This window comes from Carassius auratus, unplaced genomic scaffold (genome assembly GCF_003368295.1).
Source record: "Carassius auratus strain Wakin unplaced genomic scaffold, ASM336829v1 scaf_tig00035628, whole genome shotgun sequence".
NCBI lineage: Eukaryota > Metazoa > Chordata > Actinopteri > Cypriniformes > Cyprinidae > Carassius > Carassius auratus.
In genome coordinates this window covers 198,201-210,134 of record NW_020526248.1, presented here as the reverse complement: position 1 = coordinate 210,134, position 11,934 = coordinate 198,201, and the positions used below count along the sequence as shown (strand labels likewise).

Sequence of the window (11,934 nt, the reverse complement as noted above, 5' to 3'; positions counted from 1 at the left end):
TCCAGGGGGCGCTGTAGAGTCCCTGTGCCAAGCCCGGGTCCCAGCCTCTGCAGCATCCTGATGGCCGCAGATTCCAATGTGTGTGCCAATTTTTAAGAGTTTTTGAGCATGTTAAGGCCCCTAAAAACCCCCGGAAGGTTTAATAAAAAATAAAAAAAATAATAATAAGAAGAATAATCCTTAGAAGAACAATAGGGCTCTTCGCCCCTTCGGGCTTGAGCCCTAATAAACGGAGCAATTCCAAGAGGGTCCTCACACCATCGGTGCTCGGGCCCTAATAATAATAATAAAAAACAAAGCAGATACAAGAGGGTCCTCGCACCTCGGTGCTCGGGCCCTAATAATAAAAAACAAAGCAGATACAAGAGGGTCCTCGCACCTCGGTGCTCGGGCCCTAAATATAAAATACATATTTGGGGTTGAAAAAATCGATGACACTCTTAACTATGATGTTAGAAATTAAAGATCATCCTTTCATCAACAAAAGTAAAAACAGAAGCACAAAACTAAGTAGACAATGGCACAAAACCACAAAGAAGTTTCTTACCAAGGTAGAGGGAAGCATTCTCCTTCTTCACATTATCATCCAGGTACGTTGGTCCAAGCGTGTAGATAGGAGTGGATCCCATGCCCACCAGGACCTGGGCGCAGATGAACAGGGCAACATATATAGAGTGATCGTTGCCCTCTTGGTCCCTTGGACAGGATGACACATCCAGAGCATCCTTTCTGCTCCCAATCCCATTTGAGCACAGGCCCCCGTTCCCTGTGGACGAATTGACCTCTTGGATTTGATAAGATGGAGAGATGAAATGCGGAAGGGAGAACAGAGCTGCTCCCACGGCGATGAACACCCCTCCTACCGCCAGCCAGCGTGGCCTCTGTCCTCGACCGCCGAAATAACTGATGAAGACCACCACCAAAAGACTTCCAATGTCAAAGCAGCTAACCAACAGTCCCGATTCTGAACTTCTAAGGCTGTATCTCTTCTCAATAGTGGTGATGACACTACTAAGATAGCCCGAGACCATCAACGACTGGATGAACGTCAGGTAACACATACAGAACAGAAAACACATGGAGTCTGACAGAATCACCCTCATGTACTTTCTTGCAGGAAAGCGGATGAATCTTGCCAGTGAAAAGCCTATTTTTTTGCCACCTGCTCGGTTGGCTTCAGTTCTCATGTAGCTACTTAAACTCACCATACTGGACATGGAAGGGGAGAAATCTGTCCTGGTGGGTGATTCCAGTTCACACAAGTCTCCTTTCTGTCGCGGCTCGGTGAACGCCAAGCACTGGTTGGTATTTACTAAAGTCTGCATAGTATTGAGCATCCTTGGTTCCAACGACTCATTAACGTTAGGACAGTCTCCGTTAAGAACGGGCAGGCTTTTGGATTTGTAGTAACCACCCGGATCTCCATATTGTCCCTCGAATTCGCAGACTTCCAGAGATTCTGACATATCACTCCCGGTCTCATTGTTAGACGATGAAGTCATTTTGGCTTAGTGGAGTCAATGCAAATAGAGCTAAGATTATACATTAAAGTTTATTCTACAGATTAGACACACAATAAACAAAATAATTTTTTTATTCTTCATCATAATGTGGTCATATCACATGCATTAGATCTGTTATATAATATTTCACCTGTTGTAGCTGCCTACAGTTTCGCCTCGAGTATAGCAGGGAAAAGTATACATAGGATGACATGATATCTGGTCATGGTGCTGAAATGATTTTATGTAGTTAAGTGATTCAGAATCCTAAAGACAATGGAAACAAAGACAAAGTAGTATTAATATTTGTAAAATAAAGGTACTGTTCAAGAAGCAATAGAAACAGCGTAAGTTACTAATCCTGTCATTTGTTTTGTGAAGTCGAGCTGCTGTCTGGTATATTAGCGGTCGAGCAAGACAAAGAATAACAGTAAACGTGCGACAGACCACTGATAAAACACTGTGAGGAAAATTAAAAACGGTGTCAACCTGCCCGAAGTATTTGTTTATCTAATAAAACTAATTCCCGAACTAACGTCTGCGAAGTCACGACTTTATAAATGAGATTAGTTCGCAGAAATTTAATACAATATACTGCCAGTCCAAACATTGATCCTTTCACTGAATGCATCCATAGCACATCGCTAATAGCACGACTCTAAGCTCCGATTAATAATAATAAAGATGAACTGATTGAAGAATGAACTGAATGAGGTGTACGCCTACTTACCCGGTCAGATAGAAACAGAGGTAGTGAGTTGTTGTCCTCGACACGAACTGTGAGTGTGAGTGAATGAAAGATTGCGGATTTTTGACGCAATGCATGCTGGGAAATGTAGGCCTATTTCTTTTGTAAAAGTTTGAGGATGTATTCAAATTTGGAAACTGTGATTATTTCAGAATTATTTCAGAAATAAAAAGTTCAACTGAACAGAATTAGAAACCTTTTGTAAAATTATAAACGGCTTTACTGTCACTTTTGATCAACTATGTGTTTATTTATTCCAAACTTTTGAACAGGTATTATGTGTAGGCTATATACAGCCTATGTAAACTTTTTACATTTTCATAAAAAGATAATGGTGTTAAATGTTTGAGACTTCCATATAGGCTATACAGCCTAAAAATTATTTAACCACAAAAGCTTCTTCATGATGACAAGTATCACATAAAAAGACTCAAGAAAAAAGGTGTAACAAGGCAAAACTAATCTTTATGGTCTTCCTCAGGGGTCGCTCTTACCCAGGTGTCCAGATGACCTTAGGACAGTGTCCCTTTTTTCTTTTAGTGTCAGTCAGCACTATACTCCCTGAAAAAGTATTAGAATGTGTATGTGGAGTGTTTGTCCAGCTTATGGAGTTTCCATTGAAAGAATCATGTTGATTATCTTCAAATCATCCAGCTACAGGTACAAAAATAGCATCTCACATCACCATTGCAATATTCTTCCATGAACGCTTAAAGTTTTTGCTTTGAGTGATGTCTATTCTCTTAAAGGGAAACTCCACCCCAAAATGAAAATTTTGTAATTTATCACTTACCCCCATTTCGTTCCAAACCTGTAAAAGCAAACACGTTATAGCGTAAATAGAAACTATGCATTTGCTTGCGCCAGTTAATAGTTGATATTTTTTATCAGTTCATGTTGCTTTTGTGCAATAGATGAATAACAGTTTATTTGTTTTAGATATTTTATTTTAATACCGGAGTCCTGTGAATCATTTTCTTCTCCTGCATCTGGCACACACACGAGTGCATGCACTATCAAGTCTTGTCCTACACGCTGTTCTCTGTTGTGTCGTGTCTCGCCGGAGCAGGTCTCTAATCCACTGGCTCTTGACTCATCATTGCATGTGCTACATCATTTTTACAATCTCTAGATTATAAAACTGCTTTTTTTCAGCAATGTAAGGTGGTATTAACGTATAGAGACCTCGGCTTTTAACTATACTCTAATTACTATTTGAAAAATTATAACGCGTTAGATTACTACATTACTAAAAAAGTAATCAAACTAGGGTAACGTTACTAAATAATGCGTTACTGCCCAACACTGTGACTGTCCCATTGATTGCCAAGTAAATTACACTGTCAAGGTCCAGAAAAGTATGAAAGATGTCAAGTTCACAGGCATTTTTGATTAAGTCAGTCTTTATCTTAAGATGAAAATACTTAATAGTCTATAGTCACATTTTAGTCATTTGAGTCTTTCATAGTTTTAGTCGATGAAAAGTCATTGCATGTTTGTAAACTTTGTCATTAATTTGTGTCATTATTTTAGTAAAACTGCAGTTATCAACATTTATTTTGGAAGCTATTTTATATGTAGTTTTCAAACAAAAATAGTCATTAATGTTTCGCTCTCTCTTTAGACCAAATCAATTAAACATATGAGAAATTTTAATCAAGAATTGAATTTAGAAAAACTAGAATATTGAAAAACTTGAAAATATAGCAACTTGTAAAAATTACAGTTGTTCATGTATAATACAGATCATATAATTTATACATTTAGAAAAAAGAGCACAATAAGACAATACGACAAATACGAAAGAGATACAAATTAAACTCATTCTTCAGATACAGTAGGTTTACTTAACATTTGTACATTTATTTTACATCTTTTGTTGGTTAACATTAATCACAGGAATATGTACTTAATTAGGAATAAATAATTAAGTACGAATAAATAATTAAGTATACATTTAAGCCGGAAGCCATGCATGTAATACTGACACGGATGACGCGGCTTCCGTCTTCCATCATCTCTCTTTCTGATTGGATATTGTTTCGTTTCACGTGATGATCTCCAGAGCGTGCGCATTTGTCCTCTGGGTACCGCCCACACATCAGGATTTCTGATCGTAAATATTAAACATGTTGAATACGATTCGCTCCGACGTTCTTCCGATCAGGTTCGGGCACTCTTAACACACCTCACACCAAGAGAAAATCTTATAAAATAATCTGTAGAACCATCAAGATAATCGGGGCATAGCTAGGATTGTCGGAAGGGGGGAAATCAGCCCAAAATCAGTCCGATTATCTTTTGGTGTGTACCCAGCATAAGTGATTAATGACAGAATTTTCAGGTTGGGGTGGAGTAACCCTTAAAGCTGTAGTCAAACATCCACTTGGTTAATGAGTACAGTGACGTCACCTGGTGGTTACATTTGTCTATTGTGCCCACATTTTTAAATAACTTCAAATATGAAGCAACCATTGTTCAGTCAATCAAGATTTCATTATATTTCTTCAGTGTAGACTTCTATTTTATATAGTCACAGAACAATAATAATAAAAAAATACGTAGTGGTTTCTTTTAATCATCAGTATTTAAATAATTGTATCATTTGTATAACACTGAAGCCAACATATTTCATGCCATTGTAATAAAACTATGCCATCCCACACTTTCATCAAAATGGTACTTCAAAAAATCTATTGGATGTTTCCTGAACAATGAAAACTTTAAGGGATATTTCACCTTCAGTTGTTGGTCCCTATAATGTGTGTTTGTGTGTGTGTGGTCCCGCCCTCATACTCTAAGAAGTCAACTGAAGGTGAACTGTCCCTTTAACATCATGTTCAGGTTTAGACAGTACAGTGCTTCCCTCTAGTGGTAGACTACCATTACTGGAGTCCAATTATAGAACACTAGAAATAACATTGTCAGTTTATGTAATAAACGAACAACATACCTCGTTATAAGCAGCGTGTATTTTAGTAGACAAGTGGGTGAATCCTCTGTAAACAATTACTACTGTTCTAACTTTTAAATTTGTGTTGTTTCCATTTTTTACCAAGGTTTCAATCTTTCTTACATAAAAACTGCGAGAGAGAGAGAGAACGAAGCAAAATGAATGGCATTTTTAGAGAAACAATATAGCTAGTCGGGATAAAATTAATCACATAAAGTGCACTAAATATGATAAATATGAAAAATTAAGTTCATTTTCATCATATTTTCATATTTTACTAAATTATTTTCAGACCCTGAAGGCAAAATGTGTCTTCTGCACCCAAATCACACTAGATAAGAACATTAACTGTAAAACTGTTGACTTTGTAGTATATTATAAAAAGCTCAACTTCCATGTGCAGTGTAATAACAGGGTCACACTGGAATCCAATGGAATCCAATCTTTCAATGAATGTTCAGAGGCACAAGGTAGGTGAAACAATGTTTGGCTGATTTTTATTTCAAAACAGCTTCTTGGCTTTCCAGAAGCCAGAATAGTTTCAACACCACTGCTTAAAAAGTTATGTAATGTTTGCAAATTTGGCAGGTCATCTCATATTCATCTCATAATCAAACCATTTTTTTTTTTTCAAAAATAAATTGAGACATTGCAATTCTAAAAAGACAGGAGGAAAATGGCCAGAAAACTCAGAATAAATGCCCATTTCACATTCTTCACAAAGGAAACAAGCTATTTTAACGTGATTAATTTTTGTAGTTTAGTGAAAATGTTAGTCATCAATGATTAAAGCACTTCCGGTGAATGCCCTTTTTTCATTAAATGGACTGAATGCAGCTGAACTATACAACATTTGTGAGAGAACCATTTTACCAACAAGTCAAGCCATTAAACCAACAATCCAAGTGTATAAAACATGTTCAAGCAGTGTTTAGAGTGTTAACAGTGACCTGAACCTAAAAAGATGCAGTAAACATTGAAGAAAACACCAACAATACTCAATGAACAAAAGTGTATCCAACAAATAATGACTTATGTTGTGTCCTGGGTGTCACCGTGGAGTTGTTTACATCTAAATGAGACTGCCAGGATGTGTTGAATTCGAGAAACTTTAAAAAGTGCATCAAACATCTGGGGAAACAATCTGCATGTGGTTAATTCAAGACTGAATGAGACTGTTTCACCATTTGAACCGTTTTCTTTTACTTAAAAATATATTAAAACCTTACTTTGGTGGCGTTTTCCCACTTGAGATTTAAAACCAAACCCAACATTTAAGATGCATCCGATACTTTACCTCTACATTTATATATATATATATAGACAAAATACATAACACTGATTTCTAATAAATGGAAGCACTTTTAAAAAATAAAATAATTGATTGGATTATACAGGAGAGCAGTCCATGCTCCGTGGGGTTTGTGTCTCTGAGTTGGCTGGCTTCACAGTGCAGGGCAGCAGTCCTTTCTCAAAGGGGATGCTCCCGAGGCGCTACCCTCCGAGTCTTGAACATCGCTGGGCTTGTGGGTAAAAGGTCTGATGCTTCCATTCCACTTCTCCAGTGGGCTGTCACTCTGGGCTGGAGGAGTTTCCCCAGTGGGCTCTGGGGGTCTAGCTGGCTGCAACAAGAGGGGAAGGTAACCCTGGGCCTGAAAAATGTCCTCCTCTTCTTCCAGCAGTTGGCGATCCAGAATTTTAGAGCTGCGCAACAGAAAGTCATGGCGGGTCTCCAGTTCAGTGACGCCGTTGCCGCTAAACGTCATTCCATCATTGTCCAACTCTTTTTCCAGTTGTTGAATCCAGGTGTCTCCCCTGGGAAGAGCGCTCGGTTTGATTTGGCGGCCTTCTGGGAGTTCATTAGGAGACTTTAAATTACTCTTCTGAAGAGTTTTGGTTGTTGGACCTCTCGAGGGACCTTCGGTGACAGGAATCAGGGGGCGTTCCTCTCGAATCGGGAATCCAGCACCGCTGGCCTCCTCCAGGACCCCGGAGCCCAGCTCAGCCAGAGGGTCAAGCTTATCGGTTTGGTTGAGTGTCTTTACATTTCTCAGCAGTGCAAACATAGAATCGACATCCTTCCAAAAGTTTGTCCAGTCATCCAGGTCGGGACTGTAGTTGTGTCTGTGTTCGTACAGACTCTCGTTCATGCAGTACAAATCTGCCAGTCCCTGCCAGTCGATGTCCTCTGTGAAATTGGGCAGCTTAACCTTTGTGGACGTCCCAGGCTGGCTGTGTTCTGGGAAAGGGAGTGGGGAGAGCAAGAGAAATCAGTAAGGGTTGATTATTGCGGAGTTGAAAAGCATTTACTTTGGAATGAGTCTATGACATGCAGTTATTCCCAGCCTACTTGTGCCGAGGGTTCTTGAATTAGTGCCCCACACACCACTGCAGTGATTCTTAAGCCTTAGGACCAATAGAAAAGCTCTATTCTTCGGCAGTAAAGCAGTGTGAATGCTAATCAAGGCAACGAATGTCCTCCAAATGGACACCCAAAACCAATACATCATAAATAGTGTGCAGACAGACTGAAAACTGTGCAATGAAGTTCAAAACCAAAATAAAACAATCCAACGAGAGACTGAAAAGATGGAAAATCCTGGAACCAAGAAATCAGCAACCCAAAAAATAAATAAATAAATATGAAGCTGAGAGTGTGGACGAGAGGTAGAAAACGAAAAACTGCAAAATCAAAAGCGTGTTAAAGGATGGCGAGAGAATGAAATGAGCATTCCAAGAGTGGGTCAGGCAGACACGGGCCACACTGAACCAGAACTGCCACTCAATTTGGGGTCTATGGAGATGTGGTGTGCAGCTTGGAGAACTACTTCAGAGTGGAATGAGAACAGAAACGGGTTCGTATGGTCTCAAAGACTCACAGGAATGAAAGGCTTGGCCTCCTCAACTTTGACCATTTTCGATGCTGCTGTTGCCTGGTAAGCAGGTAAGCCAAAAAAACAGAGATGTCAAGACAGGCATGAACGAGGAAAAGGTAAGCAAAGGCCTGAAATAATGACGTTCTGTGGACTGGGAAGTCTATGAGATGCTATTTCCCCACTAATGATGTCTATGAATAGCCTTGGTTTTTATGCAAATTAGTTTAAATGACATCTAGGAATCCATAAAGTGCATAAAAATAACAAGCAATCCATTAAGAGTTCAAATTAGAGGAATGATCTTGAAAACTTGTTGGATTTCAAATACTAAAATTCATGGGAAGTTTAAATATACTGTACTTGAATTGTTAGCTCAACCCAGCATGCAACCACAAACGTAGCTCAATGAAACATGGCGTATTAGTGGAAACAAGCTGCCCATGCAGTTATTTCAAAAGCCAATGAGGGATTCAAAAAGTGTGGATACCTGTGTTGATCATAGCTTCCTCCATCTTTACTTCCTGATCAGGAAAATAAAAGCATTTACAATGTTAAATGTCTATGGTGATTAAAAAATATTAATAAACAATCACATTGTAGTTCTTCATGCATAACCCCAGCTCCTGAGGAAAGGTATTGTTAGATTAAACCACAGTGAAGGAACAATGATATCAAAGATGAATGAGGAAAATCCTCGGATGGTCCTGAAGAAAAAGATGGTAAGGAAGTGTAGTGTTAATAATGGAATGAATGTTATACGATGATGACGGCATTGTTAACAGTGTTTCATGACTTAAGGTCACAAATATCATGAGAATATGCCAACATGCAGACTAACATTATTAACATGCATCTGTTTTTGTAATATTTGTACATTACTAAGTGACAAATCCTATTTTTATGTCTTAAATCCTCAACCATTTATTAATTTATGGATGTGTGTTCATCCCAAAATTTTCTCAGTTATGCCCGAGATGTCACCAAACTTCAAATGTTATTCAAGACAAGTTCTTTCTTTTATAGAAGATAAAAGTAGATGTTTAATAGAATGTTCACGTTGCTCTTTTCCAAATAATGAAATTGAATCATAACTACAGGCGGTATACATCCAATGTCCATAAGATGCTATATTTCAGGTCTGAAATCATATTACAGCTTCGTTTGTAAAAAAAATAAAATAAAATAAAAAAATAAATAAAAAAAATAAAATAAATGAAAATAAGACAATGTTTGATGGTAATCTTCACAACAATGTACATTTCAGGAGACTTGGTGATTTGAGAGCTTTTTGATATTCACTTTGTATGGAAGAGAGTTGAAAGAAAGTCAGTCATACATATCTGGAATGACATGAGTATGAGTACACAGCGATTTTATTAACTATTGCTTCAAGATTATGATTTTATTCCAAACCAAAACCATTGTTTTTGTCTCCAAAACAAGTACTGACTTCATAATTGATTTAGTTGTTGAAAAGCTGTCACGACTTGTATAAATCAGTCTATTCAATAATACAAAAATCTTTATATCTGGTCTTTATTATGTCATGACAATGAGTCCGTTCCTCCTCACAGAAATATAAATGGTTTTCAGAACAGTGAAAATCACAATGGGCCTGGCGACCAGGTTTTAAATCACCGAATACCCAATGTTACAGAAATCTATTCCTTTACTAAATGTTTTTTTTATAAATCACAATTACACTGCAGAAAAAATAAAACACAAAAGAGATTAATGTGTGTCAATATATACGTTTATAGTTTTAGATTTTCAAAGTTACGCAAAGCACATAAACGGCTCTCTTTCGCAGGACCTTTTCATCTGGTCTGGTATTCACTAGGAATGGGGAAAAAAGCTGAAGTATGAGATGATGTGATTGCTAAACTGCTTGAATATTACAGTTCCCTGTTAAGCGATTAAAATGAAAAACATTAATGGAAAAACAGGAAATGGGCAGACAGTTTATAGAGAGAAACCAAACTCAGTGAACAATCCATCATCAACTATTACAAAGATTGTGCAACGTTGCATCCCATATGTGGTTCACCCTATTCATACATCAGGCTGTGTCAAAGTAAACCATGCTAGACCAGGTTTTGCTTAATATTCACTACTTTCCTCTCAAAATAAGAAAATAAGCCAGTGTTGATCTCATTTCTCAAATGAGCATTTACAGTACATGCCCGCTGGAAAAAGATGAATAATAATAAAAAAACTAAACCAGCCTAAGTTGGTCTTTTAGTTGGTTTTATAGGGGTTTTAAGCACTTCAGATGGTCAGTCTGGGAGACCAGTTGGAGACCAGCTACACACCAGCTTAGCCAGGCTGGGTTGCCATCTTAAACCAGCCAAGACCAGCAAACCGTTCTAGGCTAGTTTTATCCGTTTTTGTTTTTTAGCAGAGATGCAACTGAATCTTTCACATCTGTATGTATAAAACACCTCAGAAGCCAAAGTAAAGGTGTGCTAGCATGTTTCATCCCTCATTTCACACAGACTGGGTGGTGCAGAGACAGGACAGGAGTGTTACCTGTATCTAAGCCTTTTGGCCTCGGGTTGCACTGCTTGTGGCCCTGACAGCTCCTCATCTCCATCAGCTGTAAATGCAGTTGGCTCAGGACGTCCCTCTCCACTGTATAAACTGCGTTGGTTAACTGCAAAACAATATGCACTTACCGAGTCAGTGCTGTTATTGTAAGTGCTGTAATTAAGATAATAGCATGTCCTTACAGGAAGAGCCATTATCCAGTATTTTAAAGCTTTTATTTAAAAGTGCTGGAGAGAAACAAGAAAGATCAAAGTCGAACCTGCATCCCCATAGGAGCACTACAACACTACTGCTATGCCACATCTCAGACTCAGAGCAAATGATCCAATTAAAAATACAACTGAAAACACATGCTCACCTGGTATGGGTCACTGTTTAGGTCAAAGTACTCCAGGAAACCAGTGGCAAATTCACAAAAGAGTGTGTTGTGGGTTTCATTGATCGTTCTCAGACACCAGTATGTGTTGTTGTTAGAGCTTGTGCAGGCACAGAAGCCACCCACTGAGAGAGAGAGACATTTTTGTCAACTTATTTACCAGAATAAATAAAATGGGACTAGAAAAATCAATGAACATTTTCTTACAGTTCCAGAAGGGGGCGGTCTGCCAGTGGTCATTATTATGTGTGAAGCAGGTGAGGCCAGGAAAACTGCAGTCATCACCCTTCTTTTTCCTCTTCCTCTCCTTCCTCTCTTTCTTTCTGCGGCGGATTTCGTTGTAGAGTTGAGTCTTGCTGTCCACTTCCTGCATGACCTCTCTGGTGGCATAAATGAGACATTAGAGCCAGATTCAAAGGGAACTCAATCCCATTAATTATCTGGTAAGGATCCCCTAAAAACTTTCAGACAAGATTGTTTCAGTCTCACAAAGTGACTTTGTGGTTAAATGATGTTTACCCTCACAAAATTAGTTTTTACATTGATGTTTATGGGTAGAGATTGATGCTGGGATTGTATACTTATGGAAAGAGCTCTTAATTAAATGACCCCATCTGAACTGTGACTCATGTACTGAAAATTGCCTGATTAACTAATCAATAACATGTACATATGCATGCATGCAACAAAACACATACAACAGGATGAAATAAGAACTCTTCAATTTCAACCAGATTGAATTAAACAATTCAAAAGTCCATACATTATTTCACATACAAAATTATTGTAATTGAGTGGCATAATTATCAACATATACCACACAGCCAACAGAGTGTGTTAGAGATGCTCAACATGGATTTGGACATAAATCCGACACCATCACAACAAGATACTACAGACGACAGACAAACTGACCAGGCACGGACACACAC

The 11,934-nt window shown here is 38.3% G+C and overlaps 2 protein-coding genes across 9 annotated transcripts in view; both read right to left on the bottom strand.

Moving 5' to 3' along the window:
* Positions 1 to 427: 427 nt before the first annotated feature.
* On the bottom strand, positions 428 to 2,318 carry LOC113082037 (solute carrier organic anion transporter family member 5A1-like). Of its 3 annotated transcripts, none has more exons than XM_026253960.1 (3): positions 2,233 to 2,318; positions 1,654 to 1,769; positions 428 to 1,532 (listed from the first exon to the last, which is right to left on the bottom strand). In XM_026253960.1, the coding sequence occupies exon 3, from the start codon at positions 1,500 to 1,502 to the stop codon at positions 507 to 509; it is 996 nt and encodes a 331-aa protein (XP_026109745.1). In that variant the 5' UTR covers positions 1,503 to 1,532; positions 1,654 to 1,769; positions 2,233 to 2,318; the 3' UTR covers positions 428 to 506. The 3 variants fall into 3 exon arrangements, with proteins under 3 accessions (XP_026109745.1, XP_026109746.1, XP_026109747.1); XM_026253961.1 differs by having other exon boundaries at positions 428 to 1,507; XM_026253962.1 differs by having other exon boundaries at positions 428 to 1,433.
* A 3,356-nt stretch (positions 2,319 to 5,674) lies between these two features.
* Positions 5,675 to 11,934, bottom strand: part of LOC113082035 (extracellular sulfatase Sulf-1-like) — an 84,577-nt gene continuing 78,317 nt past the window's right edge. For 4 of the 6 annotated variants that reach the window (XM_026253955.1, XM_026253954.1, XM_026253953.1 and 1 more), the window contains 4 exons: positions 11,210 to 11,382; positions 10,985 to 11,127; positions 10,609 to 10,732; positions 5,675 to 7,442 (listed from right to left, as the gene is read on the bottom strand). In XM_026253955.1, the coding sequence (XP_026109740.1) occupies positions 6,649 to 7,442; positions 10,609 to 10,732; positions 10,985 to 11,127; positions 11,210 to 11,382 (1,234 nt within the window). In that variant the 3' untranslated portion in view covers positions 5,675 to 6,648. Of the gene's footprint in view, positions 7,443 to 8,082; positions 8,137 to 8,566; positions 8,601 to 10,608; positions 10,733 to 10,984; positions 11,128 to 11,209; positions 11,383 to 11,934 lie in introns of all 6 variants that reach the window. The other 2 variants (XM_026253957.1, XM_026253958.1) reach the window with 2 other exon arrangements.

Bases quoted from the DNA above. Each gene is read 5' to 3' on its own strand.
- LOC113082037 (XM_026253960.1), bottom strand. From the start codon at position 1,502: ATGACTTCATCGTCTAACAATGAGACCGGGAGTGATATGTCAGAATCT.